Source organism: Python bivittatus, unplaced genomic scaffold (genome assembly GCF_059951505.1).
Source record: "Python bivittatus isolate LINGU-HERP-01145 unplaced genomic scaffold, Pbiv_v1 ctg000020_np1212, whole genome shotgun sequence".
In the NCBI taxonomy this organism is placed as follows: Eukaryota; Metazoa; Chordata; class Lepidosauria; order Squamata; family Pythonidae; genus Python; species Python bivittatus.
Window position 1 is genome coordinate 92,452,394 of NW_028277030.1, and position 25,412 is coordinate 92,477,805.

The 25,412-nt window shown below is 38.2% G+C and overlaps 2 protein-coding genes across 15 annotated transcripts in view; one reads left to right on the plus strand and one right to left on the minus strand.

The window, feature by feature from the left end:
- Window positions 1-11,910, minus strand: part of CEP170 (centrosomal protein 170) — a 92,674-nt gene extending 80,764 nt beyond the window's left edge. For 3 of the 8 annotated variants that reach the window (XM_088144060.1, XM_088144059.1, XM_088144053.1), the window contains exon 1: window positions 11,669-11,888. The gene's annotated coding sequence lies outside the window, so the exon portion shown is untranslated. Of the gene's footprint in view, window positions 1-11,668 lie in introns of all 8 variants that reach the window. The other 5 variants (XM_088144045.1, XM_088144031.1, XM_088144037.1 and 2 more) reach the window with 5 other exon arrangements.
- Window positions 11,911-12,062: 152 nt separating this feature from the next.
- SDCCAG8 (SHH signaling and ciliogenesis regulator SDCCAG8) overlaps window positions 12,063-25,412 on the plus strand; it is a 122,337-nt gene continuing 108,987 nt past the window's right edge. For 2 of the 7 annotated variants that reach the window (XM_088144082.1, XM_088144096.1), the window contains exons 1-3: window positions 12,081-12,875; window positions 17,600-17,758; window positions 17,839-17,924. In XM_088144082.1, the coding sequence (XP_088000208.1) occupies window positions 12,713-12,875; window positions 17,600-17,758; window positions 17,839-17,924 (408 nt within the window). In that variant the 5' untranslated portion in view covers window positions 12,081-12,712. The other 5 variants (XM_088144075.1, XM_088144089.1, XR_015796692.1 and 2 more) reach the window with 5 other exon arrangements.

Here is a 25,412-nt window from a genome sequence, read left to right on the forward strand (position 1 = left end):
ACTTTTATTGCTAATTGGCACAATGTCAGATTTATTCTAAATGTATGTACTCCAAATATTTGCCATAACGTTGTATAATTGGTACAAATTTAGATAAATATCTTTTATAATTGTTACAAAGTCCCCAAATATCATTTGCATACAACTTATGTTGAAATTCTGCTCCTAAGAATCACTAAATTATCTTACCAAGCATACCAATAGCGCCAACACCAAATTAAATATTAAAGATAAAGGACATCTTTGACCCGTACCACATTGCCTTCTGATTATGAAAGAGATTGCAATTACCTAAGCAGAGGAACTAAAACAGAAAAAAATATCATCCCAGAAATAAATTCTACATGAAATTCAATTTTCTTCATCACTTGTACTAGAAACCAGTTGTGCACCATATCAAAGGCTTTTTCTGCTTCTAGTGATGCCAAAACACATTTCATTTTTATCAGCATACAAAGATAATGAATCTACTAATAATCTAATGTTATCAGATTTTATATACCCTTTCATAAAACCAAACTGAATGAACTATGTAATCTTACTGCATTAATTGATAAAAATCTTAGCATGAAAGAACTTGGGTGATATCTTCTAGAGTTCCCAGGGCCCTTACCAACTTTCAAAATGACCATTATATAAGCTGTGTAGTAGGAAGTTGGTAGGATCCCTTTTTAAAAGATTCCTGATATAAGTCCAACAAAATAGGAACCAAATTCTCCATACAGTAATTATTTTATAGCACTTTCCAGATGTCATGGTGTCAACACTGACAAATATCTCCTATTAGGCTAATCCCCTGACTGACCAACCAATACTTCTGGATTATCTTCTCCTTTTAAAAAGGCATTCATTTTCTTAATAGTGCTGCTCTTCTTCACGAGAAAAGTATAATTCCTGGCATAGTGAGGTGGTGCCTGTCAATTTACCCCATTCTAACAGTTAACTCGCTTTTTTCTTTTTCTCACCCTGTAGATGGTGCTGAGTGGAAAGCCCTTCTTTTCTAGAAGGCAGAGCTAAGCCTGAAGATGAAGAGATTCCTCCACTGAATGGCAAAAATCTAAGACCTGCCCTCTAACTAGAAGAGTGACTCCCTTTCTTGTTGGCCTCATCTTTAGTGACCAAGAGTGGAATGGGAGAATAATGATTTCTTCAATAATATAATATGTTTCGTGGTTATAAAGACTGCTAAAAAAATTCTTATGGTAGCCCCCATTGGAGGCACAAGACACATCATGAATGTCAAAAGGCACATGGAGGGAAAAGAAAAACCAAGCATCAAATTAAGTCTGAATTACAACTTGGGCTGGAAGGGGAGCCCTGGGACTCTAAGATGTCACTGAGCAAATAGGATGTGAGAATAGAGACTTCGTCAAAATGTCCAATGGCCACTCACCCCCTTTGATATCTATAAGCATACAACTTTAACTTACAAAGGAATCTGGTTGTCTAAGTTATATCAAGCAATTTTCAGGCTGTTCAGAGAAACCTAGTATGAAGAGACCCAAGGTAGGCCCCAATTAACCATCCCTGAAGTTATTATCATGGAATATGACCAGTTAGGTTGGGGGTGGGGAAGGGCAAGACCTCATTAAATATGTGACTGAATATAATTTTACCTTGTTACAGAAGAAATGGGTGCTGGTAGAGTTATAGTGATTTGTCTTGCTTGTTCCTCCCTGTACATGGGGATAGTCCAGAATTAACAAGATTTAACCCCTGTTGAATCTTGAGTAAAGTACTAGAGTACAGTTTTTAGGATTATCAGATGAATGGCAGGATACCATAGCACACTGAACCCCCACTGCCTCTCAGCTGATGTCTTCAGAAATTGTTAGGTTAATCAAGCTACTGAAAATAGGAGTAACTCCAGGAAATAAGTTGCAGCTCAAATTGCTGCAAAATAAGAGACTGGTGGACCTTTTTCACCCATATTAATGGTTCTCTACATGTGCCCAGTGATTGGGGTTTGTCTATTGTTGACTCAATATATAAAAACAGGGTTACATCAGATCTGATAAATGAAAGTAGTAAACTCTATGCCAGACACTCATTCTGGATATAGCAGCATCAAATCTGAATTAGGATTTTGCAATTTCTATCACCATTCTAGATTCTCTATAGGCCTCATGTTGTTCTCTCAACTAAGAAATAATGTACTGTTCTAGAAAAAAACCCAGAGAGTTCTCCTTTTGAAACCAGCTTTGGTGGGGAAGCATATAGGTAAAACTACTACAATGTTCAGTTTTGTTCTTAAAGCTGGAGAAGCCATTTTGCTTTAAGACTGCATATTTAATGTACTGTCGAAGGCTTTCACGGCCGGGTTAGGGCACAAGCAGCCACTCAGTAACCCAACCCCACCCACACACCCCCAATCTCCCCCCCTTCCTTCCCCCCCACTCAGATCTCTATAAATACCCACAAAAAAGGGTCACATCACCCTGGGCACAGAGAGAACTGCTCCTGTCTGTGCTCCTGCACTCTGAAGATGCCAGTCACAGGTGCTAGCGAAACGTTAGGAAACAAAACTTCAAGACCACGGCCACACAGCCCGGAAGACCCACACCAGCCATCACTGCATATTTACTTTTGACTGATGACCTATGAATCCTTTGTAACAGGATTTAGTTCTCTCCTCCCTGGATTTATCTAGTTTATCCTTGTGATCTACTCTGTGATTAGCCATTTAATGTTAGCAAGTAAAGGAAGCTCTTCTATTCAGGTTCACTGCATGGTACCACCTGAACACAATAATCTGATTATCTTCAGTCACGGTAGCACAGGGTTCCTCAGCCTTGGCAACTTTAAGACGGGTGGACTTCAACTCCCAGAATTCCCCAGCCAGCAAGGGCTGGCTAGGGAATTCTGGGAGTTGAAGTCCACCCGTCTTAAAGTTGCCAAGGTTGAGGAACCATGCAGTAGCATATGAGTGGATATAGAGAACCAAAGATGAAATCTTGATCTTATTGACTTGAGTGGTAAAGTATTTAGATTTTTATGCATTATTGCTTAAATTAATAAAGACTGTATGATACGATTTATATGCATTTAAAAAAAAAACTCAGTTCAGTTTCTCCAACTGCTAGTTGATTTCTCTAAAGCAAACTAGAGATAAGATACATTTATAACACTTTTTAAAAACAAATATACAAATGCATCACTTGTGAAGTAAGCAGTTTCTTAGAACTGGACTACCAGCAACAACTGTAAGCCAGTATAGATGTATGCAAATATATACAGAGGCTGTATTCAAACTTTATTCTAAGCCATAATATAGTTGCTTTAATTTTGGCTCAAGAGTGCTATATGAAAACAGTAACTGTAATTTGCAAACTATTATTTATGGTTAGGCAAGGTGTGTGAACTAAGCCACAGAATTTTAGTTAAATTCAGTTATAAATTTAGCACTGTCTGCCTAAACCCTTCCAAGAAACTAGAAGTCTAAACTGCCCCCATTAATTGAACATCACATGCCAAAGAATGGAGTCATTATGCTTCCTTTTTGTGGTCCTCATTGCCAATTCACAATAAGCAATGATATGTCACAATTATAAAATGAATTATTTTGTTACTATGGGGCTAGTTATAAAGGCTTATTCTCTTTGCAACACTGTATTATGCTGTACTTTCCAGAGTCTTGTTTTGGTCAGAGGGCACTTTAAACATTTAGAGGACATGCTGTGAATACTACCGCATGGGCATTTGGGTGCTCATTAATTCACAACTGCTATTTATTTTAATTTGTGTCTGTGAATTAATTTGTTTTTTTCTCTTTTAAAAACTGCAATACAATTTGTAAAAATAATACTTCACACTAACTTCCAAAAACACTGGTTGCCATGATGACGTGACAGTAGGGTATGGAATCCAGAAACTGCTACAGGAGAGCTTCACGGGCACATTGGTGCCTTTGGACACGATCACAAGAACACAAATTTATCTCTTAATTTAGATTGCAAAAATCTCTTAATTATCTCTTAATTTAGATTGCAAGAATAAAAATGGGGAAGGGGACCGTGTTCCCTACCTATCAAAGACAGGACAAGATGTAACGTTTTTTCCACCTTAATATATATCAATTTCATCAGTTAACAGTTAACATTTCAGGAGCTAAACATCAAAACAATTTTCTGGGCTAGAGCTCAACCGAAGTCTACGGCTTGCAACTGTGGGCAGATCCAGTTTCTTCTCCTGCTCCAAGTCTGAAGGAGGGAACTACCACTGATCTTGCTGAGAGATACCAACCAGGCTCACCAATAATTAAATAAATTGTAGAAAACCACAATTTCATGAACCGGGCTAACATGAGCATGCTATCCAAAAACCAAAAAGCCTAATATTGCTTACAATGATGCCCAAACCACTTCACTCAAGTAAGTATAGCTTATTGCTAACCACAGTAAAGGCAGTAATTCAGTACATGTTTTGCCAAATCCCATCCTCTTTGGTTGGTATCCAAGCAAAATTTCCAACAACTCACTTCTAGGATTTCTGAACAATAATACCAGAAAGTCAGCACTGGTTGGATCAAGGATGGTGCCATCATCAGGACTGGAAAAGGATAACATGATTTTCTTTCCTCCCACCTCCCTGAAACAACTGTATGTATAATATATTCCTTTTTAGAATTCTACTTCATGTACTGAAATGGACTGTGATACACAAAAATATGAAATAATAAATGTTTAAAGCTAAAACACTACATGCTTTTGTACACTTCCAGAAATGAAAACAAAAGTGGTGCCACAGAAACACTGTAGCAAGACACTTTGTATTTATCAACTATTTTGGCTTTCCTCAGGCTGCCAGATTTTTCAAAATGTGGTCCTGCAGGAAAACCCTGCCCTGGAAAAAAAAAAAAAAAAACTGGACAAAACAGCTGAAACCAGTATATTCATTTTGAAGTTTTATGCTATTCTTCACAGATTCCATTTGCTTTGGTTACTTTTTTCCTCTACTTTTCTTTGGAGCATGCTAATTTATGACTATTTTATTAATAGGAGCTAGGGTTATTTTCTTCCTATTGCTGAAATCATGGTCAATAAAGCCAATTAAGGACCAAAACACTCTGATTACAGTCTTAGCCAAATACCCCCCATTTGCAGCTTAGAAATGGCTTTGGATCTCTAGAGTTTATTTTTTGCTTGGGCAACAGCTAGCAGCAAAAAAATTAGGTGTTGTGCTATTTGAGGCACACTGAAATAATCATGTCCCTATTTCTGCAATCTTACAAATGTGGAGTTGCCTGCTTTGCAGCCATTCCTATACACATTTCTTCCCTAGAGGACTGATGGCTGCTTTAACCTAACCATCAGTTCAGTTGGATGCCATGCTAAACCTAGAACAAATTATGTATTAAACTACAGTTCAACGAACCACTTTACCTTGTGAAATTATGCTAATGGAAAGCATTAAAAAAGAATGCTTAGTTGCATAATGAAGTGAAAGAGCCTATGGATGAGAAAAAAGGTGAAAGCTATTTTACAATATGTACAATGGAAAAATATAGTTTTTCCTATAGACTATAGGTAATATAGTCAAAAAGAGCAAGGGAAAGTTAAGATTAAAAGAGTCAGAAAATGTAAAATGATTTTGACAAAAATAAAAATGTTAGGAGCTGCTGAAAAGAGATAAATCAGGAGTTTCTAGCAGACTGAAGGGAATTAAAAATTAAAGTCATGAAAGGATTCAGAGTGAGACTGAAGTGCGAGCACTCTGGAAAGAGGCTTTTAGAGATGTGTTGTAATGATAAAGACATATTAAAAAGTGGGACTGAAACAAATGCTAGATGTTACTGTTCAAGAAAAAAAATAATGAAAAGGAAGTAATAAATGTGAGAATGTTGAAAAACAAAAGGGTTACAGGTATAGTTGATATAACTATAGTTAATTTAGTTGAAGAAATGTAAACTGTGAAGACTGCATCTATGCCTGACAGTTGGAAAAATGCGAATATTATTTGATCATAAAAAGGGAAGGTAGCAAAAGTAAACTGAAAGCTATCAATTAGTTTGTTGAATGAGCTTGAGAAAGCATTTGACAGAATTCTGATTGAAAAAGGACAACAGCTGACACTGAGCAAAATTTGGGAAGTCAATGCAACATTTTTTAATTATTTTTTTATTTTAATAACAGAAAAAGAAAAAAACAAAAAGGAACAAAATACAAAGATACATACATTATCAAAAATTTGCATAACAAGCACTTAAAAAGTAAGTGGAAAAGATACCACAGAAAAAATAAAAAATATAAAGTATAATATGTCATTCTAACGGTAAAGTTACAATTCTATATATAGTTATCTAATGCAAATATTATGTGAGTATACATTTATGTTTAATACAATTATATAACTATCATGCTTTTTCCTAACCTACCATGCACTGTATAAATGAGCCCCATCTTTCATTAAGCTTGTCCATACAAAGTCTATGTCTATAGGCAATGTGCTCATAAGTAGCAAGGGCAATCAGGTCTTCGATCCATTGAGTGAACGGGGACATACATTTATCTTTCCAGTGTTGCAAGATCAGTTTTTAATAAGGGCATGGAGAATCCAGTCACATTGTCCAGTTGTCAAATTCCATGTACTGGGTATGCAATTCAACAGAATATTATTCTTTGAAAATTTTAGGTTTTGTTGTACAGTCACATTTATATGGTCCACTACTTTCTCCCAAAACTTAGTAAGTATAGGACATTGCAAAAACATATTTTTAAAGAAGCATTGTCCTTATTACATCACTAACAAAATGCTGTCTTAGTCCTTTTCTATACAAACATAATGGAGTCCAATAAATTCTAAATATTTTTTGTCCAGTAAGTTGTAGTTTAAGGTCCATTGACACTCTTGCCATAGAAGTTAAGACACTCTCCCATTGTCTAGGCAATATATAAACCTCTAATGCTTTATTCCACTCATCTCTTAACATCTGCATGTCAAAGTGATTTATTGATAACAAATATCTATAAAACCTAATAGTAGTTTTTTTTAGTTTTAAAGGATTTAACAAGTTGTTCTAGTGTCTCAGGTGTCTCAAAAGTTGAAAATGCTGCTGGTCCAAACAATGTTATTAACAAATGTAGCTTTAAATATTGCCATTGGGTTACATCTGGTAGATGATATTTATCTCTTTGCATATGTTAAAAATTCATCTTCATCTATCAATTGGCGCAAAGTCAATAACCCCGCTTCCATCCAATTTTTCCATATCACCATCTTTTTCCCAATTTTTAATGTTGGGTTTTCCCATAAAGTTAATTTAGCATGGGAAAAAGTTAGAATATTACATTCCACAGCTTTCTAACTGACATAATTGTTTCCAGAGATACTAGAGTTCTGTTATATTTAGATCCTAATACTGCCATCCAACCAAAGGTGCTATATACATATATTCCAATGTTGCCCAAATCGGAAAAATAACACCAATTGTTGGCTTCCAGTATTTAATACTTGACAATATGTAAGTTTGATGATATAGCTCCAGATTCGGAAAACCAAATCCTTCGTTAATTGGTAGTTGCATTTTCTGTAAAGATATTCTCAGAACTAAAGAACCCCATACATTTTTTCTAAACAAAGAATTTATTTTCTGAAAATAATCTCTGGATATTTGAACAGGAATTCCTCTTAGAATATAAATTAATCTGGGAATAATATTAATTTTGAGAGCATTTACCTTTCCCCAATGGGTGAGGTTTAATGACCCCCTTCTATCCATATCTGAATAAACATTTATATATTTTATTTATATCACATGTTTGGGAAGTCAATGTAACTTTATGCCTGGCAGGTATATACAGACCAGATTTTTGCTCCTGAGTAACCGAGTAATGAGAAATAGATGGATTTGGGGGGGGAAAAGTTTATTGTACACTCATTGTCCAATGAATAGGCTTGAATTATATAATATTTTGCATGAGTAGAAGGTTGGCTGCTGAATGCAAAAAAGCAGTATATGACAGAAGTAAAGCATGTGTGAAAATAAATGGAATGCTCAGCAAACAATTCACCACTGAGCAGAGTATACATGTTGTCCTCCTGGCTTTTTAGGTATTAATGTACATGGAATGTTTGTAGTGGTATTAAAAGTGTGGTGGTTGGGATATGAATGTATATGTATTTTACATGGAGATTATGCTGTGTTATTGGGTGACAACCCAGTAATCTGGAGCAAATATTAGTTTAGATGCAACAAGGAGTATGGATCTTAAAATTTTAATGTATCGAAGACTAAGGTAATTGTGTTTTACTGTGAGAATGAAGGATCAATGGCAAGTTATACATTATTGGGTAAAAAATCAGAGCAAGTAGATAAAATCTGTATCTAGGAAAAATATTTACTAAAAATGCAAAAATGGATGGGGAAACTAAATGTCATGTTTCCGTCTCTTTTTTCCTCTGGTTTACTATTTCTTATTCTTTTCCTTAACAATGCTTATCTTTAAAGGGAACAGCATAATGGTTATCTATGTATGATAACTACAGAATGTCAGCAATATTTTTACTGCTCTCATAGTTATAACTTCAAAATCAAATAGCACTTTTTTATGATCCAATGAGGAAACATTTTAACTATTTAACTTGCATTCATTTTTTCTGGAAAATTTTGGACACTAGTTTCAGCTCCATCCTATGCAAGTTTACTCGAAAATAATTCATTCAAGAGAACTTGCTTCCATGCTAGATAAGTATACAAATACATTATACTTATCTACAGTGATTATCATTTTCAAAATATATGATTTAGCTTATCATTACTGAAAGCACAGTAAGAGCAAAAGACACTGATTCTTGTGTCTAGGCTAACATGACTGTTAGTCATGTGCAAAATATTTTGAAATAGAACCATTCCAAGTGGGAAACAAGCTTCCTCAAACATTTTGATTTCAGTTCAAATTTGAAGTATTTGTCACATCCTTATAATTTTTCAGTACAAGAGGCAATTGGACTTCACTGGCAGAAGGTTACAAATAAAGTATCTATTTTACAGAACGACTATATTAATTTTCACCTACCCTTTTTAGGAATTATAAAGTATACATTCTTCCCCAAGAGTAATTTTAAAATGGGAAAATTAAAAGAAACTGATTTAATCAATTCATCTTGTATATAAAATCAGAGTCTCACAGCTGCTTTATCTTCAGGATTCTTCTAGCCCGTCTCACCAAGGTTCTCTTACTTGTCATGACCCCTTTAAGATCTGTACACCTAATTAGCAACAAATAGGTTGCCTTATACTTCTGTGATTTTTTACAACTGCTAAACAACTCTGTGAAAAATTCCATACTAGTTATGTATAGCATCATCTAGCTATCACTGTTATAATAAATCACCAACGCATATGGACTTCAGGGGACAGTTATCCACAGCGGTGGATAACTGAATCTACAAATCACTATTGTGAAAATGTTAACTGCTAGATACTGTATTACCAATATCACAAAATCCTTTAAGCATATAGTATAGATCTGGGAAACTGGCAATGCACTTCCAAAAGTGGGCAAAAGCAGGTTAAGAAGTAAATGTGTGCACTGAATGATAAACTTTAGATGCACCATTAAAAAAAAAAACGCTTAACTTTTAAACATTGGTTTTTGATGTTTGCCAATTTTGAACTTGCACACATTGTAGCATCTTAAACCTCTGAGCAGTCAAATGTTATTCAGCACTAACTTTTATTAACCATTTATTCAAATAGACTGGATTAAAAAAATATTAATTTGAACGTAGTTACTCTTCATTAGGAAAATTATTACCTATCATTTGTTTTAAATAATTATGAGTATCTCATCCAAATACTTACAGGAAGGATTACAGTATAAAATCCATAAACCAAGGAAAAGGAAAAATGAAACACTGGCTAACTTCTCATATACAATACTAAACCATATTGTAATTTACATGTGGCTTAGCAGGATGTTCTGAAACCCAGTCATCAGAGTTTGCAAATCACCTATGTGTATGTGTGACATGTGAATCCAGCCAGTGAACTTAACTGAAAGTATACTATGGTGTTTTCACACAAGAGCTCAAGGATGTGATCACTGAAAACTTATCAGATATCACTTATTTTTTAAGACTGTGTGTTGTTGGTTCCTTGCTGCTGAAAATAGATTAAAAGGAGTCAATATAGGAAGACACATTGTCTTGTTACTTTTTAAAATGGGAAATAGCATAATGTAGTGGAGCTACATAGTGGTGTTGACAGCACCTATTTAAAATGATTTCAGATGCTAACAAGTAGCACAAGTCTTCAGCTTTCTTATCCACTAGTACCATCTCCTGAACAAGCACAGCTCATTTTTAAGCAATTTCTAATTAGGATGCATTATATTTTGTCCGATGCCAGATACCAGATCAGCTGGAATGCAAATATACAAGAGTATCTCTATAAGAGCAGTTTTGAACAGAAACCCTCCTCTTCCCTTCCCCCATTTCTAGCATCCGGTTCCAAACAATTAGTGGATGAGATCACAAAAGAAGACTCATCTGTAGAGCTATCATTTGTTTCCTAGGGAGGCCAGCTATCGCTTTCACAATATATCGGGTATTTCAAACCTACTAAGATTTTTTTTATTGACTTTAATAACATGTATACTTCATTTTCCAGAAACCTGCTACAGCTATATGCATTACAAGTGCGCTCACAATAAAGGATTTGCAAAGATGCCTTTGACAAATGATATTTTTGTAATCATTTTAAAGAAGGCATCGCATTTCCTTCTGGAACCTTTACACACTGAAGATTATAAGGACAATGTACACACAGATGTTATCGAAGAGTAGAGAGGGGGGAAAAAGGATTCACTATAGTCCCTCCGCAGGGATCTCTTTAAGAAGGTGTAAAGCTATGCATCATTTTAGATAGGGCTGCTTACATCCCGCCTATTAAAGGGTGAAAGCAGAATCTTTTTTCCCCAACAAATCATGCACACGCCCTTCCATTTATGCGTTAAAAAGGCAAATCCGACAGCCCCCAAAACTAATTGGAAGCAAATGAACAAAGAAAAAATCGTACAGTTGCAAACGAAAAAAAAAAGACGACAACCCAGAACAAAACGCCCAAAGCAAAGCAGCTGCCCCCTCCTCCGCCCATCTAGCCGCGTCTTTCCAGAGGGGCTGCTGGAGCTTGGCGGGGGCTGAAGCCAGGGGTCTAAACTCGGGGGGGAAAGCCTCCACCTCACTCGGGAGAGCGCCCGGGGGAAGGCTGGCCGCGTCGAAGGGGGGAGGAGAGGCAAAAGAGGAAGCGGATGGTTGAGTAGCTCCATCTGTATCCAATCTGGACCATCCCCCCTCATATTCATGCAGCAGCAGCCTCTATTGACTCCCAAAGGGACAGCGCTCCGCGGCCAGGAATAGCAGAAGCCCGGGCGAGCCACCAAGGGGGAACGGAGCAGAGGCAGAAGCGCCAGGAAAATGATAATCACAGCGGCTGTAACAGTAATACTACTATTATTAATAAAAGTACGCCAGGAAAAGATGATTAGGGTTGCTCCGTATTAATTGGAGCATCAATTACATGCGGACCCGCCCCAGGGCTGCAATCGCTCCCGAAGCAAGCAAAGGAAGAGGCCGCGAAGAAACAGACGAAGCCCCGAAAGTGTTGCTCGCTCCCGGGCAAAGACACCCTTCCCCCGCCCCAGGCAAAGGATCCCGCAGCATCACTCACTCACTCACACCCCCTCAAGAAGCCTGAAGTGCCGGCTCACTGATCCACCATCTTCTTCCACAGCAAGGGCGCGCGGGACGGGGGGGAAGTCAAGGGCGATCGCTGACCCTCCGCCAACCTACGTTGTTCCGCCTGTAGCAACCGCTTTAACGTTATTCCTACCATAAAGCGGCTAACGGCGCGGAACACAGGGAAGCTACTGCGCAGGCGCCGTCCCAGGGAGCGACATACAAGCGGAGGGGGAGGAAAGGAAAGAATGGATTTGCTTCAGAACGAGGCCAATGCGCAGGCGCATACATGAAGAAGCTGATTCTTGCCGCGCAGGCGTCGTTTTCTAGACGGTGGGGTTTCGTGTTGCTATTTATGTTTGTTTTTTCTTTTGGTGGAACGAACTAGTACGGTTTCGAAAGGTTTAAAGATATAATCTGTTTGGCGGTTCCCGTACGGAACGTGAAAAGGACAAATATGGTTCCTCCTATGAAAATGCTTTGTCCTTCTCATCTTTGTCTGGGATGGGAATGAAAAGTAAGAACGCGCCCACCTAAAGCGAACAAAATTGCCATCTTGTCTTCACCCCCAAAAAGAATAAAACCGTGTTTTGTTTATAATAGTGCTGGTAGCTTCACAGAGCCAACGAACCCACCACGTTTACATTGTTGTTGCACAAAACAACAATTCCCAGAAAGCAGCGCGGCGAAGGGTTCATTGACATAGAGCAGCGTCACGGCGTGTTGCATTTCGGGCGAGAGAGGAAGCCTTCTGTCTCTTACGTACGAGGCAGCGCGTGCCTCGCAGCAGACGTCATTCGCTTAGCGGCAGACATAGCGGTCTTCAAAGCGGGACTCAGGAAAACGCCGTTTGTTGGTTGTCTAGCAACAAGCCGCTTCGCGAGATACATCGGAACTTCCCAATGCCGTCCCTGGGGATTGTAGTTGCTCCTTACTTGCCGTAGCTATTTCGTTCAGCATTAGAAGGGACGGCGTTGAACTACAAAGACCGACAGCCCGCGGAGAAAGCTTAACGGGTTACTTTCCACTCTTCCCAATGGAGGGAGTCCCAGAGGCGGTCGGGATAGCCGAAAGAGTTGCGGCGTGCAGCCCGAGGCCCAGTTGGGGCGAGTCTCCGGCTTCGCTGAATCCCGTGGGGGAAGCCGCGGGAGAGTCGGACTTGGCGCAGTCTCTGGAGCGGTATCACCGAGGCTTACGCGGTGAGGACGAAGAGACGACGGGCGGGCAGTTTCGACGGCCGTTTGACTTTTGGGGTCCCTCAACCTCGATAGCTTTGTACTGGCCTCTTTATGGAGCCGCTTCTGCAGATAGGTCGTGGGGAGAGGTCGTAGGCTCATTGGAAAGTAGGGTATTTTAAGGGACGACGGCTTCAAACGTCAGAGGATTGTCTTCACAGCCTGTGTTTCTGTCTCAGGTTAAATAGGGTCTTCCCTGTATTAGTTCCTATTCCTTGATTTGCCCGCCTGGGTGAAGTGTGAAGCTGTGGCAAATGGATGTGCTCAATGACAGACGTTCTCAAATGAACTGGAATTTTTGGATCTCTCTTAGCCTAATTTCAAAACTGCGCAGGTCAGCCTGATAAATGATCTGTTCAAGAGAAGGGCAAGAAAAACATGGCCTGCTGGCTGTCCTGGATGACTTGATATCTTTTTATACTAGTCGCCTTAGATAGGATGACTGATTGGTTTCACACATTGAATTATGCCATGGTTGACTGAATAAGTGAAAATAATAGGAATTGCATATCATACTAAACTATACTCAGTTGCTTGCAACCACTAGCCAGTAACCAAGCAAGCCATGTTATGGTTTAACATGATGTGTAAACTTAGTCACTGATTTGGAGGTGGAGTGTTTTGGTGGATCCATTTAATAGTTTTGGTCCAACTTGGGTAATTCTAGGAAACAATAGCTAGCTTCAAGCTTTGGCATCTGTATAAAAAAGCTGAATTATTTTTTCTAGAGAGCTAAAGTGTAGTCCTTTTAGTAGCCAAATGACCAAACTTTATTTCTTCTTTTCATCAGACCTATGTTAAATCAGTGGAAATACTGAGTGCAGTAATGGAATAGATGAGGGCAAGTGCATTAAAGCAGCGGTCCCCAACCTTTTTGGCACCAGGGACCGGTTTCATGGAAGACAATTTTTCCATGGACTGGTGGGGGGATGGTTTCGGGATGATTCAAGTGCATTACATAATAGGGTTTTGATATGAGTCTGCAAGCAATTGATTTATTATGCTCTGTGCAGTCAAACCTCTCTGCTAATGATGATCTGTATTTGCAGCCGTTCCCCAGCGCTAGCATCACCGCCTCAGCTCCACCAAAGATCATCAGGCATTAGATTTCATAAGGAGTGTGCAACCTAGATCCCTCGCATGCGCAGTTCAGAGTAGGGTTCGCACTCCTATGAGACTCTAATGCCGCTGCTGATCTGACAGGAGGTGGAGCTCAGGCGATAATGCAAGCGATGGGGAGTGGCTATAAATACAGATAAAGCTTTGCTCCCTCACCCACCGCTCACCTCCTGCTATGTGGCCTGGTTCCTAACAGACCATGGACTGGTACCAGTTCGTGGCCCAGGGGTTGGAAACCCCTGCATTAAAGCTCAAACCAGAAAAGGAGGTGCTGTGACTAGGGGCTGAGGTTCAACTCCTGATAACTATATAGCTACATGCTTACCATCTTGATCCTGTATGTCTTTAACAATATGTAACCCTCCCAAAGACATTCCAATAATCTCTTGATTCATCCATCTTATCCCTTGTTTACGCTCAACTATGCCAAGCATAATTATTTTTTCTAGTCCATTATCTATTCTCATCACATGTCCAAAGTATGTGCATTTTTGCTTAGTGATCATCACTTCAGTATAGCAGTCACCTTTTATATGATGGAGAATTCCTGTTCTTTTGGCATTTCTTCATATATAACTTAATTTTTTTTTTGATAAAATTTTAAGCAAAATGCTACTTGACTATAGAATCTAAAGGTTCAGACTTGTGGTTGTGAGTACTAATCTAGCGTTGTTACCAGAAATTCAAATGGCATCTGGCATATAGTGCTTCTTGCTTATACAAGTTGATACAATGGCTACTATTATTTCTGAACATAGAGAGCTTGTCCATAATAAATTTATGTCCTGGTTAAATATTGAATAAACTTGCTTTAATGAATAGCACCTCCCTATCATTAATGAAACAGCCCCTCTTTTCAGATTTCTGTGGAAGCTTAATATGTATGTGCACTGCCCTAATATGTAGGTATTCAGAGTTGTAGCTTGACTTAAAGTTACAAATAAAATATATCTTGCTATTGAGTGAGTGAGATATATTCCTATACCTATGACCATGTAACATTTTTCGTAAGATTTTTCTCAGAGCTGAATCCCTTTCCAAACGTGTAAGCATTATGTGTTCAGTTTACCCAAATAATATCTTATTAGGGGTTCTTCTAATGCCATTACTGACTTACTGTTCCAATACATAGTTGTCCCTATAGCAATGCAGATGGCCTTCAAAATTGAAGGGGATAGAAAAATGGAATAGACAGAAGAGAAGCAGGCAGATGATTTGAGTAAACCGATTAAATGATACCAATTTGGGTTGGGTAGGGTAGTGTACCAGCAAATCACAGTAAACTACCAGCTGTCCAGAGTCATTGTGAGCTGGCAGCATACAAATTAAATAAATAAAATCAGTGGGAGGAAGGACTGCTGGTTGTTGGTAAATTGTATGATATTGATGCAGTTTCTGTAAAACTAGTCACAATACTTCAGCATTATCACTGCCATTGTTCCTGTGTCCTCTGATACATTTGGCTGGTAACTTTAAAATGTATTGGCTGCTGAAGTAAAAAACATGCAGACAGAACAATAAATTTAAAAAAATCACTTAAAAATACCAACACTTGGAAATATCCATTTCTAGAAATAAAAAGATAATTGATCCTGATTCTTTCACCAAGTGTTTGAGTATAAGAGTGAGTAAGGCTGAGATCTCATTCTTATCTGATAATAAGCTGTGGTATATTTAGTAAGATTTGCTTTTAAATATAATTTAATATATTTTAAAATAATTGATGAGATTCTGCATGCTTTGAAAATCCAGATAAGAATGGTTAAGATTCAACAGTACCGAAAGAGGAAATATATCAATATTTGTTGGATTCATGGTGCTCTCTAAGTTTGTTTGTTTGTTTTCTTGCAGACATTTCATTACCAAGTGAGATAACATCATCAGTACCAGGGAGAATGGGGTTTGCTAGCTGTTTACATATAGTAGCTTGCCCTGCCAGTCTTGATGGGGTGTGTGGCTTCCTTCTTGATAGTTCCTTGATTATGGTATTGTTTCCTCCCTGATTGTTTAATGAAAGATCTGCAAGAAAACAACAATACTCAGAGCACCAGGAACCCAACAGTTCAACACTGAGCTTTATATATTCTACTGGATATCAGTATTTATTCATGTCCTATTTTTCTTTTTTTAAGACTCTAAAGTAACATGTAAGCTAGGTGAATGTGATCCTTACATTCCTCTGTTCTTATACTTTTAAAAATATATTTATATGTATTTATGTTAAAGAGGGAATTCTTAGAAATTAATTGTATTGATGCTAGAGCTCTACTTATCCTTTGTGAAATAACTGAAGTAACCTGCAGCTGTTGCTCCAAGAATCAAGGGGCTATGTCCCCTTGCGTCAGTGCCTTCAAGGACATCATATTTTCCAAGTATGTGTGTGCAAGTTGTCCAGTGAAGTCAAATGGATATTAATTTTTACCATTGATCTTATAATCTAATTAAAATAATAGAGCTAAAAATAACCCTGAAATTAAAAAAAACAAAACAAAGCCAGCTATGTCTATACAGCAGACATATACATACCATAAAGAGCGTTACTCAAAATAAGTCTTTACTAGTTCAAATATTAAACAACATATAATTGAAAAAGAGAGAGTCTGCTGTAAAATCTATCATTTGGTAAACACTTATTTACACAACATGAAGGCATAAAAATGTGGAAAAATGGTACAAAAATAGTTCATTAATGACTTGTTCATTATACTCTCTATACATATATCTTTCAGTGCCTCTGTTCTGTTCTTTCTTTGCTGCTATGAGCTATCAGCATTTCAGTTACTCTTGTCAATGTTATGTGCCAAATAGGTCCATGCAGTGCTTCACAGGGAAAAATGTGCTTTGGAGCATCCAGGGGAATACTTATTATAAAAAGTATATAATAGTTTGTAGCTGTATTTTCCCTGTAACAAATGAAGAGAACTTTAAATACATTTTGGTCAGTCGGGATTGAACTAGTGTTTTGTTCAGTTCACCATAGTGAACTGCATTATCCTTTGGGGCACATTTATTTGAAATAATTTTATTCCACTTTTCCATTCATTCAACTTTCCAAAATATCTAGCCCAGTATTCAATAATAATATGAATTAGCCTCTGTCTCTGAAGATTCTGCTAGGTGTGTATCTGCTGCACTGAAGAATTTGGAAATTACAGAAGAATCAGGTTTGCTAGCAGGAAAGAGTGGGTCTCCCAATTATTCTTTCTCAAGTTTCAAGTTTGCCTTTCTCTATTGATTAAGAGTTCAATGTGCCTTATACTATTTAGAAATTAGTAATCTGGCAATGATTATGGCTGGATTCAAACATGATGCTAAGCCATAATGTATTATCTTTAGTGATGGCTTCACTTATGCAAATACAGTGCTTGTGGTTTGTAAATTCTAGTTTATCTTTTAATGTGTTCAATTGAAATATATCCAGTAAACCTTAATTAAACAAACCAAGCTATTTCTTTTAATTTCTCCTTATTTAGTTCCATAGGTAGATAAATCCTGTTAATAAATCTCAACTATATTTGCTTACTGAGAAACCTTTAATCATAGTGAATTTTTAAAATTATTGTTCTCAGATCGTGCTAGTAAAAGCCTGGATCAATTGAAATATGTCTTGCGTGAAAAAGATCTGGCAGCAGATGAAAGGGCAGCTACATTGGATCAGTTATTTCCTGACACAGGCCATGAAGTCAGTGAAGATAAAGCTTGGCAGGAGCTACAGTACAGCCATGCAGGTTTGAAATTTTCCATTTGTTTTTTTTTTCAAACTAGAATTATTATCTTATTTAAAATATGTTTTACTATTGTGTTATAGTTAATCAGCTTAAAGCATTATTACGACAACAAGAAGAAAAAGGGAGTGAAACATCACCTTCAAAGAAGAGGGGAATGCCACCCACAGTAAGTATTATCTGCTTTTTTTCTCTTGTTATATGAACAAATAATTACATGTCTGTTAACAGAACAATATCTAAGTAGTATTTATGTTGTCTCATTTGATGAGTTATATAGTTATTTAACAAGCCATTAATAGGCTAGTGTGTATATAAGCTTTTGTATTTTAAGCTACCTATTGTTAGTTCAGTACTATACATCTTGCTAATTGTGTATGATATGGACAAGGCAAAGCATTAGGATGAGATGGAAGACAAAGGTTATGAATTTATTTGGTTGTGGAGCATGTGCAAGCACATTATGATCCTTTTAGTTGGTTTTAACAGTGGAGACATGGTTCTGAATTTCTTACGAGTGCCTTTGTATGTACCATATAATAATTTTGCATATGTACATTTTTTGTTTGAATCATCTGCTTTATAAAAGTTTATTAAACTTCTACTTGAAGGAAAAATTAATCATTGAGTCCATTGATCACTTCTGACCACTCACATATCAAATCATTTTTCTTCTGAAAGATAGAATAGTGCACTTTTGTTCTGGAAACCTGCAAATCCACAGCTGGACATAAAAACACATAAAATGTTTATTTGCCTTATTTGCTTGTAGTACATATTGTCTATTAGTGTTCATTGTCTTTCTCTGCTAAATGTATGGAAGTGCGAGGGTAAATACTACAACATTTGCTTCAACTTTTTTTAAGCTGATGAAGGGTAATGCCATGTTGAGATGTTATTTATTGAGCACTATCAATTTATATGCTTTAATGAAAGCTCATTAAGAAATGGTCCCCAGTCAGAAGTTATTAGACAGAAGGAAAAAGCATTAAAAGATCTCTTGAAGAAGTGGAATATTAATATAAAATTTTAAGGAGCCTAAAGGCTACTGAAGATTCTGGAGAGGAAGTGAGTTCAAAGGGATATAACAAATTGTTCATCATCATAAATCAATTTTATCCCACAACACTGAGTGGTTCAAAATATCTTAACATAGTAAGTACCATATATTTTATAACTAGTGTTACTTAGATATTCATTCACTCACTAAAATTTATAGTCTGCCCAGTTCCAAGACTCAGGGCAACTTAAATATATATAAAAAGTCATGTGACATAAGTCATAAAACAAGATTTAGATTTCATTAAACTTGAAACATGTCATTAAAACATTTGGGGTGGGGGGAACAATTTATGCTATCCCAGTTATATTTTACTGCTCATTGCAAACATTGAAATTTGCCCCATTTCATTGGTTTTTAAAAATGCTTAATATTCTGGGTCCATATTATTCCTTTCTCAGTTTTATATATATTTTATATAGCTTATACATCTGAAATGCAAAGGATGTGTTTTTTAAAAAAACTGATGGGCCTTTTGCTTAAAACTAAGAAAGGACATAAACCTGGCCTTTCAACCATGGTAATTTACTAGACCATTGGAGACCCCATTGTGCAATAGCTCTGCTTCTTCCTCAGTGGGCAATTTTAGTCTGTAGTGATGGAAGATGAGAGATCAGTCTGGTGGCCCCTGATATGTGGGTTGCTGTGCAGATCAGTCCTCTCTCTCCTGCCCTTTTAACATTATATGAAACTGCTAAGGAGAGGTTAGCTTAAGGTGTGGTATCATCAGTAAGATAATACCCAACTTTATATCATCACCTTGGGCTGCAGGGGATATGCAATCAATACCCTATTCTGGCACTTGGAGGCTATAAAAGTTTGTATGGAAGACAGCAGGCTGAAGTTGAACCTAAGTAAGATGGAATTGCTGTTTGTACATTCGGTTTCTCTGTTGATACCAGTGTTATCTCTTGATGGGTAAGCAGTACCTGTGAAGTAGTAGGTTTGTGATTTTAGGGTCCTTCTGGACTCACAGCTCCTGCTTGAAGAGCAGATAGAAGCCATGGCTAGAGGAGCTTTGCCCAGCTTCAGCTGGTGTACCAATTGCAGCCTTACCTGGTGCAGGAGGATCTAGTTATAACAAGTCATGCTTTCATTACCACTTGGTTAGACTACTGCAGCACACTTTGCATGGAGCAGCTCTTAAAAGACTACTTAGAAACTACCACTCATGCAGAATTCAGCAGCCTATGTCTGGGAGCATATTACACCAATTCTGCAGGCTTGGCACTGGTTGCTGATTGGTTTCGGGACATAATTTAAGATGTGGTATTGACCTATAAAGCCCTTTATGGCTTAGCACCTGGGTACCTACAGGACTCCCCTTCATGGATCACTGCCTTGTCGTGGCGAAGGGGCTTGCGTAACTCAGTGAAGCCATGAGCTATACCGTGTAGGGCCACCCAAGACGGACAGGTCATGACAGAGAGTTCTGACAAAATGTGGTCCACTGGAGAAGGAAATGGCAACCCACTCCAGTATCCTTGCCAAGAAAACCCCATGGACAATGTTAAAAGGCTAAAAGATATGACGCCGGAAGATGAGCCCCTCAGGTCGGAAGGTGTCCAATATGCTACTGGGGAAGAGCGGAGGGCAATTCCAAGTAGCTCCAGAAAGAGTGAAGCAGCTGGGCCAAAGCCGAAAGGACGTTCAGCTGTGGATGTATCTGGAAGCGAAAAGAAGGTCCGATGCTGTAAAGAACAATATTGTATAGGTACCTGGAATGTAAGATCTATGAACCAAGGCAAGCTGGATGTGGTCAAACATGAGATAACAAGATTGAACATCGACATCTTGGGAATCAGTGAACTGAAATGGATGGGAATGGGTGAATTTAATTTGGGTGACCATTATATCTACTACTGTGGGCAAGAAACGCTTAGAAGAAATGGAGTTGTACTCATAGTCAATAAGAGAATGGGAAAGGCAGTAATGGGGTACAACCTCAAAAACGACAGAATGATCTCAGTGCATATCCAAGGCAAACCATTCAATATCACAGTCATCCAAGTCTATGCCCCAACCACTGATGCTGAAGAAGCTGAAGTTGACCGGTTCTATGAAGACCTACAACACCTTCTAGAACTAGCACCAAAAAAAGATGTCCTTTTCGTCATAGGGGATTGGAATGCTAAAGTAGGAAGTCAAGGAGTAATCGGAATAACAGGCAAGTTTGGCCTTGGAGTACAAAATGAAGCAGGGCAAAGGCTAATAGAGTTCTGTCAAGAGAACAAGCTAGTCATAGCAAACACTCTTTTCCAACAACACAAGAGACGACTCTACACATGGACATCAGCAGATGGTCAATACCGAAACCAGATTGATTATATACTTTGCAGCCAAAGATGGAGAAGTTCTATACAGACAGCAAAAACAAGACCAGGAGCTGACTGTGGCTCAGATCATGAGCTTCTTACTGCAAAATTTAGGCTTAAATTGAAGAATGTAGGGAAAACCACTAGACCACTCAGGTATGACTTAGATCATATTCTTTGTGAGTACACAGTGAAGGTGATGAATAGATTTAGAGGATTAGATTTGGTAGACAGAGTGCCTGAAGAACTATGGACGGAGATCCGTAACATTGTACAGGAGGCAGCAACTAAAACCATCCCAAAGAAAAAGAAATGCAAGAAAGCAAAATGGCTGTCTGATGAGGCTTTACAAATAGCTGTGGAAAGAAGGAATGCGAAAAGCAAGGGTGAAAGGGAAAGATATAAGCAACTGAATGCAGATTTCCAGAGAATAGCAAGGAGAGATAAGAAGGCCTTCTTAAATGAACAATGCAAAGAAATTGAGGAAAACAATAGAATGGGGAAGACTAGAAAATTGAAGATATGAAAGGAACGTTTAGTGCAAAGATGGGCATGATAAAGGACAAAAAAGGCAGGGACCTAACAGAAGCAGAAGAGATTAAGAAGAGGTGGCAAGAATACACAGAAGAACTATACAAGAAAGATCTTAATGTCCCTGATGTCCACGCTGGTGTGATCACTGACCTTGAGCCAGTCATCCTAGAGAGTGAAGTCAAATGGGCCTTAGGAAGCATTGCTAACAACAAAGCTAGTGGAGATGACAGTATTCCAGCTGAGTTATTTAAAATACTAAAAGACGATGGTGTTAAAGTGCTGCACTCAATATGCCAGCAAGTTTGGAAAATGCAACAGTGGCCACGGGATTGGAAAAGGTCAGTTTATGTTCCAATTCCAAAGAAGGGCAATGCCAAAGAATTCTCAAACTATCGCACAATTGCACTCATTTCACATGCTAGCAAGGTTATGCTCAAAATCCTACAAGCTAGGCTTCAGCAGTATGTGTACTGAGAACTACCGGATGTACAAGCTGGGTTTCGAAGAGGCAGAGGAACTAGAGATCAAATCGCCAACATTCGCTGGATCATGGAGAAAGCACGAGAGTTCCAGAAAAATATCTACTTCTGCTTCATTGACTATGCAAAAGCCTTTGATTGTGTGGATCACAACAAACTGTGGCAAATTCTTAAAGAGATGGGAGTACCAGACCACCTTACCTGTCTCCTGAGAAATGCGGGCCAAGAAGCAACAGTTAGAACCGGTCATGGAACAACCGATTGGTTCAAAATAGGGAAAGGTGTATGACAAGGCTGTATACTGTCACCCTGCTTATTTAACCTATATGCAGAGTACATCATGAGAAATGCCAGGCTGGAAGAATCACAAGCTGGAATTAAGATTGCAGGGAGAAACATCAACAACCTCAGATATGCAGATGATACCACCCTAATGGCAGAAAGTGAAGAAGAACTAAAGAGCCTCTTGATAGTGAAAGAGGAGAGTATGAAAGCTGGCTTGAAACTCAACATTAAAAAAACTAAGATCATGGCATCTGGACCCATCAATTCCTGGCAAATAGAAGGGGTAGAAATGGAAGCAGTAAGAGACTTCATTTATTTGGGCTCCAAGATCACCGCAGACGGAGACTGCAGCCATGAAATTAAAAGACGCTTGCTCCTTGGGAGGAAAGCTATGGCAAACCTAGATAGCATATTAAAAAGCAGAGACGTCACCTTGCCGACAAAGATCCGCATAGTCAAAGCTATGGTTTTTCCAGTAGTAATGTATGGCTGTGAGAGCTGGACCATAAAGAAGGCGGGGTGCCGAAGAATTGATGCCTTTGAACTGTGGTGCTGGAGAAGACTCTTAAGAATCCCCTGGACTGCTAGGAGGTCAAACCAGTCAATCTTAAAGGAAATCAACCCTGATTGCTCATTGGAAGGATTGATAATGAAGCTCAAGCTCAGATACTTTGGTCACCTAATGTGAAGAGAGGACTCTTTGGAAAAGACCCTGATGCTGGGAAAGATTGAAGGCAAAAGGAGAAGAGGACGGCAGAGGATGAGATGGTTAGATAGCATCACTGAAGCAATGAGCATGAAACTGAGCAAACTCAGGGAAGCAGTGAAGGACAGGAAGGCCTGGCGCAATATGGTTCATGGGGTCACGAAGAGTCGGACACGACTTAACGACTAAACAACAACAACCTACAGGACTGGCTGGTGTGGGTCTTCCGGGCTGTGTGGCTGTGTTCTTGAAGTTTTGTTTCCTAACGTCTCGCCAGCACCTGTGACCAGCATCTTCAGAGTGCAGGAGCACCAACAGGAGCAGTTCTCTCTGTGCCCAGGGTGTACCCAGGCTGTACCTTGGGCACAGAGAGAACTGCTCCTGTCTGTGCTCCTGCACTCTGAAGATGCCAGTCACAGGTGCTGGTGAAACGTTAGGAAACAAAACTTCAAGAACACAGCCACACAGCCCGGAAGACCCACACCAGCCATCGTATGCCAGCCGGGAAAGCCTTCGACAATACAACCTACAGGACTGCCTGCACCAACTAGAATTGCCTGACCCATTAGTCTGAAAAACTACTGAGAGCCACACTTCTGAGAAGCGAAACTAGAAGTCACTGCTTCTGTGTGGTAGCGGTGGTTCTTGGGAATAGACTCCTGGTAGAGATCAAGTTAGCCCCCTCTTTGTTGATGTTTAGAAAATGTTAAGAATAGACTTATTTCAGATATATTTTCCTAAGTTTATGCATCTCTTACTCTTTTATTGTTTTAGTTTAGTGTTACTCTTTTAATGTTTAAATTTGCTCTTCTTTTAGTTGGAAGGGGTTTATTTTAATTGTTTCATTTCAGCTATACCACGGTTATTTTAAAGTGTTGCTATATTATAATTATGTAATTGTCCGAGAGTCACTAGATTGTATTGGGGCATAAATTTAATAAAGAAATAAATGTGCATCTTAGGGAGGTCATCTGAAAACATGAGGGCCACCATAAAAATACCCTGTTCCTTGCTGATGGCAGTCTAATATTCCAGTTAAGAAAAATTATAAGGAGATTAGGAGTTTGGGTGGATGTACTCTCAGAGATAGAGACAAGATGGTCTCTAAATTGTTGGTCCTAAGGTATTTAGCGGAAAGCCCAGGTTGTTATCTACTCGTATAATTCAATCCATCAGCAACAAGTAGTCCAAGAAATCTTTGATAAGTACTTCTTCCAGCTTTCTTAACATAGAAATGCTTGTGTACTTTCTGTGCACGTATATGTACTTCTGTTAGGATTAAACACGATAGATAAGAGGTAATAAGCTAAAATAAATAAACTTTTACCTATCATGGTTAATCCTAAAAGAAGTACATATGCATGTACAGGAAATACATAAGCATTGATGTCAGAACGGTGAGTGCTTAATTAAGATGAAAAAAGACATGAAAAGACCAAGCAATGTTGACATTCTATCTGCTTTAGGAGCTGTTTTTGAGTTGAAAATATGAATCTTCTGGTAACAGACATTTATAGCAGAAATTCAGGATTTGCTTCCTCATGCTTTGTTTCATTCTTTTCCTGCATCCACCCACTCAGGAAGACCTCAATCTACTTTGAAGTGCCCTCCTATCCTCCTGAGCACTTACCCTTCCATTACTGAATGGAACTCATTTGTTACAGCTCTTAATGTAAATTATTTTACTTTAAATACTAATTCTAATAAGAAATATTTTGGAGAGAATCTTATCTAAAACTTAAAATAGTGACTTTTTTTTTTAAAATTTCATCTAGAGAATATCCAACGCTACTGATCACACTTTGCCTGCCCTTTCTGATCTTGTTCCCATCATTAATGATCAGTCACAATATATTAATCATTTAGAGGCTGAAGTCAAGTTTTGCAAGGTATGCTACATAATACTCTAATTATGATCTGTTCTGTCAAGGAGGGCTTTATTCAGCTAATATTTGAAGTTTTAAGTCCACAATTATGTATATTTGAAACAGAAACAATTTGTTTAGTACCCGAAAAGAAAGCATTTCATTTTATCTTTATTGGTGAAAAGTATATCTCAGCCAGCAGGTTCAGATGTATCTGAAGTAGGACGTAACTGTTTCTAATACCATATTAAAAACATGAGGATTTGAACAATAGGTAACAAATAGTTTAGTTGCCATTTGGCTGGGTTTAGAATGTAATGGCAGCTGGGAGTTAATTTCTGTTCCCCAGTCATTTCCAATTATACTTCCCTAACATAGCTATGTATCTAGTAGCATATCTTTTTCTGTGCATA